Raw genomic sequence first — 16,844 nt, forward strand, 5'->3', positions numbered from 1 at the left:
TTCTCACTGTTTCACACTGGGAAATCATTAATAAACAAATGTATTTGGGTAGAGATGACACGTTTTTTCATGTTATAACATAGATCTGCAGAATCCTGCAGAATCCCGAGGGATTTCACATTTATTCTGTATCCGAAAGTCAGTGTCCACAAATTAATGTCTCAAATAGACATAATGGTCATAACCTCAAAATGTCATGACCCTGACATTTACAGTTTTTACAACAAATTTGTCTTCTTGAATTTTCAAAATATCATACTGAAGAATATCTACATATTTGTATTATACATTGGTCATTGTCATCATATATATATATATCAAATTTCATACCAGTTATAACATTCTTTTCCCTTACCCTGCTAAATTTCTATAATGAACTGGTCCATCTTTCAATTTGGACAGTACCATTAACTGTTAAAAGGGGTGCTTACCAAAAAGATACTGACTGAATGGCGAACAGTGCAGATCATGATCAGACTGCACGGATGTGCTGGCTGATCATGATCTACACTGTTCGCAAAGGCAGAACCAGTCGTGTCCAGCATTATAAGGGTTATTCTTACTTGTTTGCTTTTGATCCCATCACAAATAAAGTTTCTTCTGTAAGTCTCTCTGGTTCAAACTGTAATACACAATGTTGCATGTTCAGTTACAATTTATATGTATTGTTGCAATTTTTTTTATAAATTTTACACATTATTTGCATGGAAATGTTACTTTAACTAAGTTATCCTGGAAGTTTTATAATAATCCACTCAAAGTCAAACCTGAATTTTTTTAAATATTTGGTGCCTAACATGGCTCAAATTTACAATGGAAAATACATCATCAAAATCATTTTTACAATAAACTCAAACCTGAAAACTATTTCTTTTAACATTTGAACAGTTCCTTTTTCCACACTTGGCCTTCTTTAGAATGATGAATAATATCACTGGCATTGACCAATATTTTAGGAGAAATCAAAGAAAAGCCTTGTATTGGAAAATGTAGATCAGACAGTGGGGCTTGGGTTAACTAGCTGACAGAGCTAGTGCTAATATTTACTGCTTGGCAAGCATATAGATTACCTTGTTTGGCTAAAATTAACTATTACAGTAACTATCCTTATTTTTCAATGTGCTGTATTAAAAGAAAAGAAGATTTATGTTTGTCTGTTTGTTTTGGGTTTTATGCCATTTTTCAATAGTATTTAAGTTATGTAACGGAAGGCAGTTAACCTAAACAGTGTTCCTGGATTGTCTACCAGTACAAACCTGTTCTTACATCATCACGGAGTAAATACAACCTCCCTGGGGATTGAACTAACAGCCCCTCGATCCATAGATCTGTGCTATCCATATTGAGCTAACTGGATGGGCCTTGAACAGAAGATTTAGATTTAGAGCAAAGATTGTCCATAAAATGTAAACACATCAAGAAAGTAGTGTACTTACCTTAGGGCCTTCTCGCTTGGATTGCAGAAGAGCCAACTTGGAAGGTGTAGATCTTCTGTTAAGGAAATAGTAAAATGTCATAGACTATCACAAATTTGCTTATAACAAAGGAGCCTAAATAAGGCTATAAAAACAAACAAACAAGAGACATCTGGCCTTTTCTTTCAAAATTGAAATATAGTTGCGATTATCTGAATTTTATATATGATAATCCAATTTAAATCAATTTACAAGTTTCTGTGGTGAAGTTGATGGTAAACATTTAGCGTTCTGAAACCTAAAAGGAAATGCTCTTCAATGTGTGTGTGTGTGTTCGGGTTTAACGTCTTTTTCAACAATTTTTCAGTCATATAAGCGACGATGTCTACTTGTAGCAGTGAGCACAATGCCCAACTTTATAGTGCTGCCTCACTGGAATGTCACGCAGTAGACACGTGGCATGATACCCCACCCAGTCACATTATACTGACACCGGGCTGACCAGCACTATCCCCTTAATGCTGTGCGCCAGAATGCTCTTCAATAGAAGATAAGTTAAGCATCATAGTTTGCATCAGCTTCCTTTTCCAGTTTAATGCGTAAACAAAATGAAAGCCGTTTTAACTTGAAAAAATACAAAATTTTAGAATTCAGAACATTTCCTCACACAAGCTTAAAAACTTGATAACAGCTTCTTTATTTTAATGTACTTATCCACTTTTTGGGCTCAGGTAACAATTCTGAGTTTATATTTTAGTCTTAACCCTTACCCTGCTAAATTTCTATAATGAACTGGTCCATCTTTAAATTTGGACAGTACCATTAACTGTTAAAAGGGGTGCTTACATAAAAGATACTGACTGAATGGCAAACAGTGCAGATCATGATCAGACTGCACAGATGTGCAGGCTGATCATGATCTACACTGGTCGCAAAGGCAGAATCAATTGTGTCCAGCATGATAAGGGTTAAATACATACTCTATGGCAACTAAGGATTTAAAAGAACACCTGCTAATTTATATGTATCTGTGGTTTTGATGAAATTAAAACATTAAGTAACAATGCAACATGAAACAACAAAATTTTATTCAGAAAGAAGGTCCTTTTTCACAATGATGACTATAAATATATCATTAATTATACAAAGTAACTTACCCTGTAAGGTTAACAATGTATCTTCCTTTTTTCTGAAATTCAAAGATATTTTCTAGAATAAAACACTGTCTTTTTAATAAGATCAACTTAAAAGGGCAGAAAGGAGAATATTCTGACTGCCTAATTATGGAATAAGAAAACATTTAACCTGCTCTTTTTGAAAATGAGGTTTTACTTTTGAGCTGACCTTGTCTTTCAGTTCAGTTTCAGTTTGTAAAATTGTGTCAAAATTAAATTGTATGTAATGAACAAAGATTACTCAAGGCCAAAAAAAAACACAATGAAAAACAAGATTAAATGTTTCCTTAGAGGGAATTCATTCTAGATGTAAAATATAATGCCCTACTGTAAGACAGTACAAAGTGTGTGAAATGAAACTTCTATCAACATCTTTCTGTTACTCGTGCTGTTTGTGAAAACAATGCTGATTTAAGACACATCCACACACTTCAGGTTAAATGGCAACCTTCCAGCTTTTGAAGGTGAAAAAAAGTGCCTCACAGGGCATCATTTCAGCCAATGTGTGTGCATCTAGGTAGAACCAATAATCATCAGCAGTGTAACTGAACAGCTTCCTCACATGGTACCCAAACAAAGATTCAACCCAGACACAAGGGGCGAGTGGTTCAAAGTGAGCAACCTTAACTATTGGTTTACTGATGTCCCTGTGAAAACAATAAACAGCATTTTACTTTATTTTAGGACTCATGCACACTATAGCCTACCTTTTTGTTTGCATTTCCTGCTGGTCTAAGACTGGCTTCAGAGTCTGTATCTGATGGGTGTCTTCTTCTACCTAGTGCTGACTGTGAGAGAGAGAAAAAACTGTCTACTGTACAGTTCAAGAAATATTTCTGTATAACTACGTTTTGAAAACAAAGAGATGGACTGCAATCAGTTTCTAAAAATAACTTTTTTTGTTGGGTTTAATGTCACATTAACACAATTATAGGTCAAATGGCGACTTTCCAGCTTTGACAGTGGAGGAAGACCCCAGGTGCCCCTCCGTGCATTATTCCATCATGAGCGGGCACCTGGTTGGAAACACTGTCCTTTCATAAGCCAGCTGGATCTAAAAATAACTCTGCTCAAAACTGAATGTACTGGAAAGTATGAAAGCCATGTATTACCAGTCCCACAAAACTCCAGCAGGTTTTTCCATGTAGTGTGAATGATACCTGACCATAAAACTGATGTCTCACAGACTATCACCTGTTAGAATAACCTTCTTGCCTCACAGCATCCATCCCATTTCTTCCTACCAAGAACTAACAGATAAAATGTGAGGTAAAAATGAATATTTGATGAAAATACTTACTCTTCTTCCGCTACTTCCAGCCTCAGAAACATTGTCTGACAGTTCCCTGGCTGGTGATACACTCTGACGTCCACTCTCACTGATATACATCTTCTTGGCCTGAAAATTATTCTTATCTTAAAATCAAAAACTACAACTTCTAATGAACTCTTTAACATCGGATTACGTTGAAAACAAATTGTGTGCTTTGATAATTAAAACATTAAATAATACTGTTGCATTTCTAAGACCTAACACCTAAAATTTTACTAACTAAACGCCTGTACAACCATTATCACCTGTCACTGCAATTTCCCGCTGTTCAATAGAGAGACTTAGACATTATTTAGCTATTTAGCATTTACCTACAAACAGCCTGCGCATGATCACCTTTCACTGCAGATTCAATATTGAGACTTACTCCTTCAAGTATCTGTTTCAAATCATCCGTCACTGAAAAATCTGTCTACAGCAGCCTGAATATGACAATCTGTCTATGCAAATTCTCTGTTGTTCAATACAGAGACTTACCTCTTCAAGGATCTGTCTACACACAGCCTGTATATGATCATCTGTTACTGCAGTTTCTCCATTGTTCAGCCTGATGTTTTCAATACCTAACTTGAAGAATTTCTGGAAAAAAAGAGAACTTTCTACTACCAGTATGTACATTAAATAAATTAACTAAATGACAACAAGAGCTCGTTGAACACGAAATGCCCCCCTTGATGCATTCAGTAATTGCACAAGGAACAGAAATTATTTGCTCACTGTAAACAAAAGTTCTACTGCTCAGGGTCAATTTGACCTTGACCTTTGACCTACTGAGCTCAAAATCAAAGGGGTCATCTGCTGGTCATGATCAACCTCCCTATTAAGTTTCGTGATCCTAGGCCAAAGCGTTCTCAAGGTATCGTCCCCGGAAAGGATTTAACTATTCTGGGTCAATGTGACCTTGACCTTTGGCCTACTGATCTCAAAATCTATAGGGGTCATCTACTGGTCATGACCAACCTCCCTATCAAGTTTCATGATCCTAGGCCCAAGCGTTCTCAAGTAATTGGCTGAAAACGGTTTAAATGTGCACTGTATGGTCACTGTAACCTTGACCTTTGACCTACTGACTTCAAAATCAATAGGGGTCATCTGCTGGTCACGATGAACCTCTCTATCATCTTTCATGACCCTTGGCCCAAGCGTTCTCAAGTTATCATCCAGAAACTGTTTAACTGTTCCTGGCCAATGTGACCTTGAACTTTGACCTAATGACCTCAAAATCAATAAGGGTCATCTGCTAATCATGACCAATCTCCCTATCCATTTTCCTGATCCTAGGCCCAAGCGATCTTGAGTTATCGCCCGGAAACCATTTTACTGTTCCTGGACTGTGATCTTGATCTCTGACATACTGACCTCAAAATCAATAGGGGTCATCTGCTGGTCATGACAAACCTCCCTATCAACTTTCATGATCCTAGGCCCAAGTGTTCTTGAGTTATCATCCAGAAATGGATTGGTCTACATACAGACCGACCGACATCTGCAAAACAATATATCCCTCCTTCTTCGAAGGGGGGCATAAAAATGTTCATTTTTTCCCCCTCACAGAAATAACCATTATTTTCCATTTCTTCTGTCAGGAGTATCTGCATTTTAGAATCTGATAAAGTCCCTCTATGCCATGAAAATTATGCAAGCATTCAAGTTTCTGTTTTTATAACAACTTACTGTGAGAAAAAAAACAAACTATTTACAACCATTTATGAGAAGATTTCTCATGTTAATTGAGTGACCTGGGAAGGACTATATTTGTCTGCATTTGCCTAACTTATTTAGGTACATGTAGTTCTGCATGTTTGAAAAGCCAGAAGTAAAGGCGTAACATCATTTATCCGGTTAACATAGAATAAAGTCTGGACTCTGAATAAGGAAATGAATATTTCTTTATGAATTAATGGTAACACATCAGTTTTTTCATTAAAATGGCAACATTACAATCATTTTAAAGAAAAATATGACATTAAAACTTTTGACGTTTAATAATTTCAAATAATGTCTTATTATCAGCATGTAATGTGTGGATCTCTATAATCATGCGCAAAAAAATATCTCAAAAACAAGAGGGCCATGATGGCCCTATATTGCTCACCTGTTATCATTGCACTTGAAGACAAGATGGTCCTCAGAAAAAAATATCTAAGTCCAAAGGACAGTAACAACAAAGGGGAGAAATTTAACCAAAAAGAAAAAAAAAATTCTTACAAGGTACGGATATGTCAAAATACATCTAAAAATTAAAGGTATCATCCATGTTGTACCACAGAAAAGTGGTCTCGGTTTTTCCCTAAGGCCAATAACAAAAAAGTTACTAAAAATAAGCTATTTATAGTAACGTAAAAAGGGAAGTAATTGAATTTTTTTTTTTATTGAAAGTGAACAAAAGAAGGATCTGCCGAATAAATCTGTTGACATAAATGAAATTTCAGATCAGTATCTTCATTAGTTACGGAGATATACCCATTTTAATTTGAAATAAAGGGAGGTAATTTGACATAAAATCAGTCCATAGTTATCTACCCTGATTGGCTCAGTCCAACTAATGACAATAATGAAATTTCAAATAAGTCCTATAAGTACTTACTGATATAAATCCATTTTGATTACAATCAGGGGAGGTAGTCAGATATAAAATAACTCTGAACCTACACTTGGATCTGATTTGTCATGGAATCCAAGAATTATTGTTGTTGATGTTATTTTGGAAGTTTGTCTCAAATAAAACCATAAATGAAGTCTCTTTATGGCTGCAAAAGCCAAAATAGCCAATTTTGGACCTTTAAGGGGCCATAACTCTGGAACCCATGAAGAACTCTGGCCAGTTCAAGAAAGGAACCAAGATCTTGTGGTGATACAAGTTGTGTGCAAGTTTGGTTAAAATTGAATCATAAATGAAGCTACTATTGTGCAGACAAGGTCAAAATAGCTAATTTTGGCCCTTTCAGGGGCCATAACTTTGGAACCCATTATGGGATCTGGCTGGTTCAACTAAGGAATCAAGATCTTATGGTAACACAAGTTTTGTGCAAGTTTGATTAAATTCAAATCATAAATGAAGCTGCTATTGTGGAGACAAGGTCAAAATAGCTAATTTTGGCCCTTTCAGGGGCCATAACTTTGGAACCCATTAAGGGATCTGGCTGGTTCAACTAAGGAATCAAGATCTTATGGTGACACAAGTTTTGTGCAAGTTTGATTAAATTCAAATCATAAATGAAGCTGCTATTGTGCAGACAAGGTCAAAATAGCTAATTCTGGCCCTTTCAGGGGCCATAACTCTGGAACCCATAATGGAATCTCGCCAGTTCAAGAAAGGAACCAAGATCTTATGATGATACACATTGTGTGCAAGTTTGGTTAAAATCAAATCATAAATGAAGCTGCTATTGTGCAGACAAGGTCAAAATAGCTAATTCTGGCCCTTTCAGGGGCCATAACTCTGGAACTCATAAAGGAATCTGGCCAGTTCAAGAAAGGAACCAAGATCTTGTGGTGATACAAGTTGTGTGCAAGTTTGGTTAAAATTGAATCATAAATGAAGCTACTATTGTGCAGACAAGGTCAAAATAGCTAATTTTGGCCCTTTCAGGGGCCATAACTTTGGAACCCATTATGGGATCTGGCTGGTTCAACTAAGGAATCAAGATCTTATGGTAACACAAGTTTTGTGCAAGTTTGATTAAATTCAAATCATAAATGAAGCTGCTATTGTGGAGACAAGGTCAAAATAGCTAATTTTGGCCCTTTCAGGGGCCATAACTTTGGAACCCATTAAGGGATCTGGCTGGTTCAACTAAGGAATCAAGATCTTATGGTGACACAAGTTTTGTGCAAGTTTGATTAAATTCAAATCATAAATGAAGCTGCTATTGTGCAGACAAGGTCAAAATAGCTAATTCTGGCCCTTTCAGGGGCCATAACTCTGGAACCCATAATGGAATCTCGCCAGTTCAAGAAAGGAACCAAGATCTTATGATGATACACATTGTGTGCAAGTTTGGTTAAAATCAAATCATAAATGAAGCTGCTATTGTGCAGACAAGGTCAAAATAGCTAATTCTGGCCCTTTCAGGGGCCATAACTCTGGAACCCATAAAGGAATCTGGCCAGTTCAAGAAAGGAATCAAGATTTTTTGGTGATACAAGTAGTGTGCCAGTTTGGTAAAAATCAAATCATAAATAAAGCTGCCATTGTGCAGACAAGGTCAAAATAGCTAATTTTGGCCCTATCAGGGGCCATAACTCTGGAACCCATAGTGGGATCTGGCCAGTTCAAGAAAGGAACCGAGATCTTATGGTGATACAAGTTGTGTGCAACTTTGGTTAAAATAAAATCATAAATGAAACCACTATCGTGCAGACAAGAAATTGTTGACGGACGCACGCACGCACTGACGGACTGACGACGGACGAAGGGTGATCACAAAAGCTCACCTTGTCACTATGTGACAGGTGAGCTAACAAGGATACAGACCTTTTTCAGAAATCAGTCTAGCAAATAATCAAACACATGACCCTTTCCTTTTTATTTGCCAATTTTCTAAGCATAATCTAAAGTTCTGAAAATCAGGGTTTAATCAAAAAGAACAGAAAACAGAAAAATACTCACATCCATGTATGACTGTATGACAGCATCAATCTCTTTGTTTATACATTTCTGTAAATTTTGGCGTAAAATGTCCAGCGATTTAGCCGAGTTTGTTATACATCCAACCCTGAACAAGCATAAAATGAACAGGTAAAAAATATTAAGGTTATTTATGTTAATTAATTGATAATTTATGTTAATTAATTGATAATTTATGTTAATTAATTGATAAGAACTACTAGCAATCATCTTAAGACATTTGACAGTCCTCGGCCAAAGCATTCTCCAGTTATTGATAAGAATTCAGTCCCAAGGTCACTGTGACCTTGACCTGTGACCTACTTACACCCAAAAAAACCCAAAGGATCATCTAGTAAACACAGGCAGGTGACCCTATGCAGTCATCCTTTGAGGTCTGAACACTATTGACCAAAGCATTCTCCTTTCATTGACCTTGAACTGTTTTCAGTCTCAAGGCCACTGTGACATAGAACTTGGGCCTACTGACCGTTAAAACATTTTTGATCATCTATTGACCTATGCAGGCCAAACCATTCCTTAGTTATTGACTGGAAAACCAAACTGCCTACTGACAAATGGACTGACTGACAAACTGACATGAGCAAAACAATAAAACCTCATGGTACTCTGTACTGTATACTAAACCAAACTGGTATTGTTACTCAAAAGACACTGGTAAAAATTACTCTAATGACATCTGAAATATCACTAAAAGGAACAGTGTTTAATATTACTTCAGACATTGGAAAATGTTACTTCAATGAGCATGGTATTGATTCTTTAAAGTTTTGAAAATGTTACTCCAAAGACCATAGGTAAATCTTATTTATCACATGTTTGACGTCGCGGGAGTGTAATAAAGCCATTAAATAAAAATGATAATACACTAGTGTAATAAAGCTTTGACGTCGACGTCGTTTACCGTATAGGATACGTTGGTCAAACTGACTTGTTTATATAGTAAAAGAAAGTTGAATTTTTGATGTTTCGACAGGAATAGCTAACATGTGATAAAAAGAATATTACATTTGTGACTTTCCACATTAAATTTATTAAACTTGTTGAATAAAATTGATAAAATGCTCGGCAGAGCCTCGCATTTTATCATTTTATTCAACTCGTTTTTTAAATTCAATATGAAAAGACACTCATGTAATATCCTCTATTTCAAACATAGGTAAATGTTACTTCAAAGACCATGGTAAGGTTTTAAGTCTTAAAACTTTGGAAAATATTACTCCAAAGACAGTAGGTAGAATATTATTAAAGACTTTCAAATTTGTTACTGCAAGGACCACTGTTTAATATTTCTTCAGAAAAATGTTACACTCAACTTTAGAAAACGATACTTGAAAGACCCCAGTAAATTAACGTTACTTTAAAGAATACTGTACACGTTACTTTAAAGGCCAAAGTATATATAAGTAAATGTTACTTGAAAGACAATGGTAGAAAAAACTAAACAATGAGGAACATAGACCAACTGCATTTCTTGACATGCTAATACATTCAAAACTTATACGTTAACAAGTAAGAATTAGAAAGGAGTGAACAACATAAAATCATAATCTTACTTTGCTTTGTGTATAGCGACTGAAGTTGCCCTGTATGTAGGTCTGTAGGTGGGGTTATTTGGAAAGTTTGCCAATGTCTGTAGCCTCATGTTATAGGCATTTGGCTGAAATATAATGAAAACAATTCATTAACTCAGTCTAGTACAACTGGTATGATCCAAATCAAGATTGTGTAACCAACTACCGATGCCTTAAAATGTGTAAACAACTACATTTTTGGTATGATTTGATGACATCTGCTATCTCAGTATTTGGGCATGTATAAAGAACTTATCAATACTTAAACAGTAAAAAGGAGAAGTTGAACACATAACCAAACACCATATGTAAATGTGTGTAATTTTTATTTAATTCAACTAGTTTCCGGCTATATCAGTCCTTCTTCGGGAATATATATATATTTATCCTGTCACTTGCAGTATTTTCGACCCGATATCAGGGTGCCGTATATCTTTCATGATATACCGTCAGTTGATCATGTGACCAGTGATATACGGTCAGTTGATCATGTGACCTTATGGTCGATATTGTTGTCATAAGAAATTTTGCAACGAAACCATCATCACTGTGTTGGAAATGTCCGAACTAAGAAAATGAGTGGTCAAATAATGAGTTTTTATTCAAAAACGAAGAAGTTATTGCGATTTTGCCGGTAATCACGTCATTATATAAGTGATGTCATTACGAATATGACGTCATTAAAGCGGTTGTCGCACACTTATTTTTGTAAAATAAATTGCCAAATATCGGAAAATGAACTAATGACAAGATAAATAGAATAATAGGTTAGTGCCTAAGATGGAGAAAGTTTATCTGGCTCGGCTCCGGACGTTATCAGGTTCGCCTTCGGCTCACCCGATAACCTCCTCCACCTCACCAGATAAACTTTCTCAACTACGGCACTAACCTATTATTCTCTATATATATAATAAATAAAAAAGAAAAACATCCAATGGGTTTCCTCTATCTGTATTTCTGTCCACCTACCGGTTTCATATCATAATCATCAGGGCAGACATATATATATATATAGTGCTAAGAACTGTTAAAAGTTGTTATATTTAGTCACGTGAGTTACTGGTTATAAAAACAGATTCATGTTCTAACAATTGACATCAGATTTTGTCAGATTATGAACAATGAAATCTAGTACTTACAATACTGACAAGATCCTCTTCATCTTCTTTCTTTATTTCTACTTTTTTCACTGGAGACAGTTGTGGCATTTCATCGCTACAGTGTCGCTGTTTTTCACTGGTTGTCAGCTTTCCTTCTGTTTTTATTTTTGATTGGATGATGGGAATTCCTATAGTTGGCCTTTCATTGGTCAGTGTGACTGGAGGTGTGGCAGGAAATGTAAATGGGTTTCTGGGAAGTTTTTGAAGAGGTCTGTCTGGAGTTGGGATAGTACTGCACGATGAAATGGTAATGTTTGGTGGGCCAGGTTCTGTCATAGACACTGACTGCGCAGGGGTTCCATGGGTATGAATATAACTTAATGCAGGCTGATGGGCACTAGCAGAAATACTGCTAATAGTACTTGAAGTGGGTACTGGTATACTAGACAAACGGTGCGGACTCCTAGACCTGTAGCTCTGGGAAGGTATAACTACTGGTGTGAACCCAACTGCTGGAGATACGGTCATATGGGTAGCTCCAACTGTTCCGGTACTTCTAATGGCTGGCTGTACACCGTGAGTCTGGCTGAATGCTCCACTGCTGAGTGCATGACCCAGTGACAGAGCTACTGATGGAACTGGGACCAGCTGGGGTGCTGGCTGAGAGGACCACGATCTGGTGCTGACAGGGTCAGACGGGGTTATGGGTGAAAGCCCACCTTGCATTAAATGGGACTGTATATTCTCATGCGATCTGTTGATACTCTGTAACAAGTCACCATACTTGAAGTCTGTGTCTATCATTCTTGTCTGCAATCAGATATCATTAATTATACTAATTGTTAAATCTACTGGTCAGGCAACTGTATTTTATAATAAAAGAGCCATTATGATCCTTTCTTGCTCACTTAAGTTTCATACATGTAGCGGACTCGAACAATTTTGGTAGAGGTCATGAACAAGGAAAATATCTGTAATTGGATCAAGGGTTGCCAGTATTAGCATGATTAGATTCGAAGGATCTAAAAGACGACTACTCAGGAAACATTCGTAAGTAGTTTGATCGAAAGTTGTTCAGTGGTTTAGTGTATGTTCGTTAAAGAAATTGTGGACCATCCAACAATCCTAAATGTCTATCATATTTGTAAAATGACAAAGTTAGCATAAAAAATGTGTTTTATCATAATGCCTAGCACAATAAGTAATGCTTTGAAAACTGGGTTCTGTCAAAATTCTATACTTTTAAATAATTCCACAGCATTTAGAGACCTCTGTCATGACCACTTTGCCAGCAGATTTCACACCTGCCTTAGAGTACTGATCACAAGTAATGAACTATTCATGGTGAAAATGTACTTAGAAAACAGAAAATATCAGCTGACACCAATTTCTTAAATTATTTACATCTTTCTAAATCACATTCATACTCGTTTCTTGGACATACAAGAACTGGAATGACATGTATCTTAATAGGAGATGTAGGCATGGTTCTAAACTCAGACAGAAATGTCATTCCAGCTTGGTAATTTATAATCTTTTCTGACCAGCCAGTGAAAAGTTTCCTTCACATAGTCAGTGGCACATTTATTTAAATTGAGAGCATGCATCATAAAAACGTTAATCAAAAAAGAAACAACTTACTTCAGGGACAGTTTGGTGTGCTGAAGTCTTTACTAGGTTCACAGCTTGTGGTCTGGCTGCCCCAGTGTGTGCAACAATAACCTTCGCTGTAGGGTCTGACCCCACTGGCATGTGAGCTGGGGATGGGGTTCTTCTTATTGTTGAAACATGCGATGGTGAAGGTATTCTCTGATGGGCTGGTAGGGGTTGTGCTTGTCGCCCTGGGCTTCGTCTTCCAACTGAAACAACTGGTGGCCCCGCTTCTTTTAACAGACTTCCGGGTGCAGTACCCCCTGGTATAGGTGCTCCATGAACCTGCTGAACTTTGTACTGCTGAAACAGACCTTCATGAGATAAACCACCTTGCAATTTCTGTGCTAGATAAGGCAAGTGTGACAACAACTGACCTTGACCTTGACGACCCTGAACTTGACCCTGCAGTGAACTTTGTAATGAACTTTGCAGTGAACTGGCCAGATCAGAAGTTTTGACAATTTTTGGCGATGGAGTTTGTCTCTCTGAATAAACTGGTCTAGAAGGAGATAAACTTTTCTTTGGAGGCAGTGTTGTTGGTGTTCTTGACGGAGACAGACCAGCCCTGGGAGATACTGAAGATGTCGCTGAAGCTGGAAGCGTTGTAATCACTCTGATTGGTGACTGACCTCTGCCTGATTTAGGTAGTGATTCTGACATGACTCTTGGATGACCTGCTGGTAGACTAGGATGAGGTGATCTCAGAATTGTTGAGAGAATATTTAGGGATCCAGGCATTTGACCAGGCTGGCTGGCTACGGGATGTCTGGGACCAACAAGATGATGACCTCTGTGAGGAGAAACTGACCTTGACCCTGGAAGAGACATGCTTTAATATACTGATAAGACATACAAATGTACTATGGTGCCTGCAGTGGATTAACTGGCAAGAAATTATAAACCAACCAAAAAATATACAAAACAAAGTTGCCAAGCTAACATTAAGCACACAAGTTTCAAATTGTACTCTTTTTGTGTGTTATATTCATATACTGCACTCCATCTTCTTTCCAAGACTTAAATTTTGTGAATCTGGTTTAGTCACATCCAATTTATCTTTAAACAATTATATGGCTTCAATTATTTGAAAATCAGTACTTAAATGCACATGAAATTCTAGCCTTACTCATTTGGCTTATTGGGATGACTTATTTTATGATATGATAATTTTTATAGCTGTCATCCTGCTGTTTTTAATACTGGTTTTAAAACTGGTTGAAGATCAATCTAACATGAAAAAAAGCAATTAATAAAGCCTTGATTGTAAAAAATGCAGATAATCATATAGGAAGTGTCTAGTAGGGGTACGGATCCGTACCTCCAGACAAATCCTATTAGGGTTGTCTAGGGGTACGGACTTCATTTTCCTACATGTTTAGGATTATTTGTATCTTAAATTTTGTTGAAAATGAAATATCAGATATGATTTAACAAAATATTCACCTAAAACTTAAATCTAAATGGTTCACAGATACCAGCATTCATCCTATTGCTACAGTTTCTTTAGAAATGTAAATAACCAAGGAATACATTTGTACCAAAATTTGATAAATCATGAGGAACTGAACTGGCACAAAATTGATCAGACAAAATAACGTTAACTTCACTCACTCACTGCCCGCCGAGTAAGCTACATTTCGACAAATCATTTTTTTAAATTATAATAAGGTATTTATTTTTTCCGCATAGTCAATAACCATATTACAAGATACATTGAACATTTTCTTTCACTCGTGTCTGTTAATTGACTATGAAACAAATTGTTTCATGCCAATTATTTATTGTGAAATAATAACATAAAGTTTATTTACCGTGCTTTGTGAAACAAAGAACATAATCTATGTAGAGCTTTTTAGCAACCCTATTTTAACAGTTAAAACCAATTATACCTTACCCCCAGCAATTTGCTACCCATTTACAGCTGGGTCGACTGAGGCAATCGTGATAAAGTGCCTTGCCCAAGGACACTCCGCAATGGGAGCAGCCAGGAATTGAACCCGGTGCCTTCACCTCCGTAGGAAAGCGTCTTAGCCCTCTCGACCAATGTGTACACTAAAAATAGGTTCATATGCCTTGTCCTGTCATAAAGTTTGCTTTTAACAGGTTTTTTTTTTGCTGAATGTCCAATATAATTCATTTGCATTCGTTTATCTGTTATCAAAAGTTTATTTTAAATTAAATTAATCGGTATGGAACATACTTATATTCATTTGGAGTTTTTCGGTCATTTATGTTTTGAAAGAAAAGGTAAACAATCGTATGAAAAGCTTGTATCTGTATACCATTTAGATTAAAGCAGGATTTCAGAAATGTCATGTCCGGAGCTCGGGGGCTACCATTTTTCCAAGCGTGCCCACCGGGCTACATTGAAACTCCATATCGAGTAGCCTGGAAATCAATAATTTAGTCTTCAAACATAATTTTGATGTTTATCAAGAGAAGCACGCCCGAGCCTTCTTTATCTTACCACCTACTGTTGCAATCAGTGAACAATTAACCGTTTAATTGTACCTTGGGGCAAATGTTTACAAAAACATGTGCACGCAAGATTTTCGTCTGATCAAATAACATCAAAGTCACTCAAAACAACACGCAAACTGGCGTCTTAAAATTCCGTCATTTTACTGCCACATGCCAAATTGTACTTTAGATTTTGCTGACCTCAATATTTATCGTACAATTTAATTTTTAAAGTTTTACTACGTCTTATTTGATATTTCATTTTCTACAAAATCTAATACGCAAATAATCCCATTCCTAGACACTTCTAATCATAAAACATATCATAAAGTCCAAAAGCTTTAATACTGTAGATAAAACTTTTGTAACAGATTTATGACAAATGATGTCATTACCTTCTTTTTTAGGATCCATATTTTACGGTGTGATCAAACAACCAAATAACCTGCCTATCGGTAATTTCCTCTGAAATAAAAAAACAGAGGCATTTGTTTGAAGAATGTGAATTGTCATGTTAGCCTTTACCTTGCTAAATCTCTAAAATGGACTGGTCCATCATCCAATTTGGGCAGAACCACTTATCATTCAATGGGATGTTCACTGACTGAATAGTGAACAGTGCAGACTATGATCAGCCAGCAAGAATGTCAAATTATTTCAAGAGTCAATTATCAAGATGAATGATGATGAAGATGTTTCTCACTCAAACAAAACTGCATCCATAAAAGGCATGACAATAACCACACAGGTCATAAATCCATCAACAAGTTTAGATGATGGACATAAATTAAACGTCGTAGTATTCTAATTTCTACTGCGTCACGGGTTTTTAAGTGAAGAACGTATCCGAATACTATTACACAAAGCTGTCTTTTGTCATTAGTCAAAGCAATGCTAGAATAATATTGTAAATAGAATCCAAAATGTGGATCTACTTTATTAAACTGCCGGCATGATTTTATAATTACCTGGCAGCTACAAAATGAATTAATTGCTATCTTTACAGCGACTAATTGTTTTTGTTTTCAACCGGTGCGTTCGATATTTCCGCATGCCGTGTCAATTGACTTGAAGAGCATACGCCACAAAAATTAGCAACTATAATATGGAGAGACGGATATCCGATTCCAAGAGAATATACAACAAAAATAGTAAACAAAAAGTTAGGCATTGTTGGCAAGTGTGGTCACACTCTGTCTGACTTTTTTGCAAGGTCGATACTCGGCTGGTAGAGAGTTCCATACAAAGAAGTATAAAATACATAGGTCTTTGTTCCATATTATTTCATGGAAGAAGAAATATTTGTAATATTTGTATGGAGTTACACAGTAAGTTAAGATCTGTCTGCAGGAAAGAAGATATAAGCACTTAGTGAAACTGTTGGTTGTTGATGGGAGAGTGGGGCGGCGATGAATATGGTGGGGCTTGACAAAACTGGGCATTTGTACTCGAACCGGTCTTATAACAGGAGTAGTCTTGGATGAGGTGACATATCTCCCAGGGA

At 36.5% G+C, this 16,844-nt stretch overlaps 1 protein-coding gene across 3 annotated transcripts in view; it reads right to left on the reverse strand.

Annotated features, from left to right (window-relative positions):
* The window catches only part of LOC128547202 (uncharacterized), a 24,990-nt gene extending 8,564 nt beyond the window's left edge, over positions 1–16,426 (reverse strand). For 2 of the 3 annotated variants that reach the window (XM_053519094.1, XM_053519096.1), the window contains exons 1-12: positions 16,309–16,426; positions 15,736–15,805; positions 12,869–13,695; positions 11,267–12,037; positions 10,110–10,213; positions 8,536–8,641; positions 4,401–4,502; positions 3,891–3,989; positions 3,298–3,378; positions 2,573–2,604; positions 1,437–1,491; positions 564–622 (exon numbers count right to left, since the gene is read on the reverse strand). In XM_053519094.1, coding sequence (XP_053375069.1) covers positions 564–622; positions 1,437–1,491; positions 2,573–2,604; positions 3,298–3,378; positions 3,891–3,989; positions 4,401–4,502; positions 8,536–8,641; positions 10,110–10,213; positions 11,267–12,037; positions 12,869–13,695; positions 15,736–15,754 — 2,255 coding nt within the window. In that variant the 5' untranslated portion in view covers positions 15,755–15,805; positions 16,309–16,426. The remainder of the gene's footprint in view (positions 1–563; positions 623–1,436; positions 1,492–2,572; positions 2,605–3,297; positions 3,379–3,890; positions 3,990–4,400; positions 4,503–8,535; positions 8,642–10,109; positions 10,214–11,266; positions 12,038–12,868; positions 13,696–15,735; positions 15,806–16,308) is intronic. The other variant, XM_053519093.1, reaches the window with a different exon arrangement.
* Positions 16,427–16,844: the final 418 nt, after the last annotated feature.

The sequence above is a fragment of the Mercenaria mercenaria genome, chromosome 12 (assembly GCF_021730395.1).
Source record: "Mercenaria mercenaria strain notata chromosome 12, MADL_Memer_1, whole genome shotgun sequence".
In the NCBI taxonomy this organism is placed as follows: domain Eukaryota; kingdom Metazoa; phylum Mollusca; class Bivalvia; order Venerida; family Veneridae; genus Mercenaria; species Mercenaria mercenaria.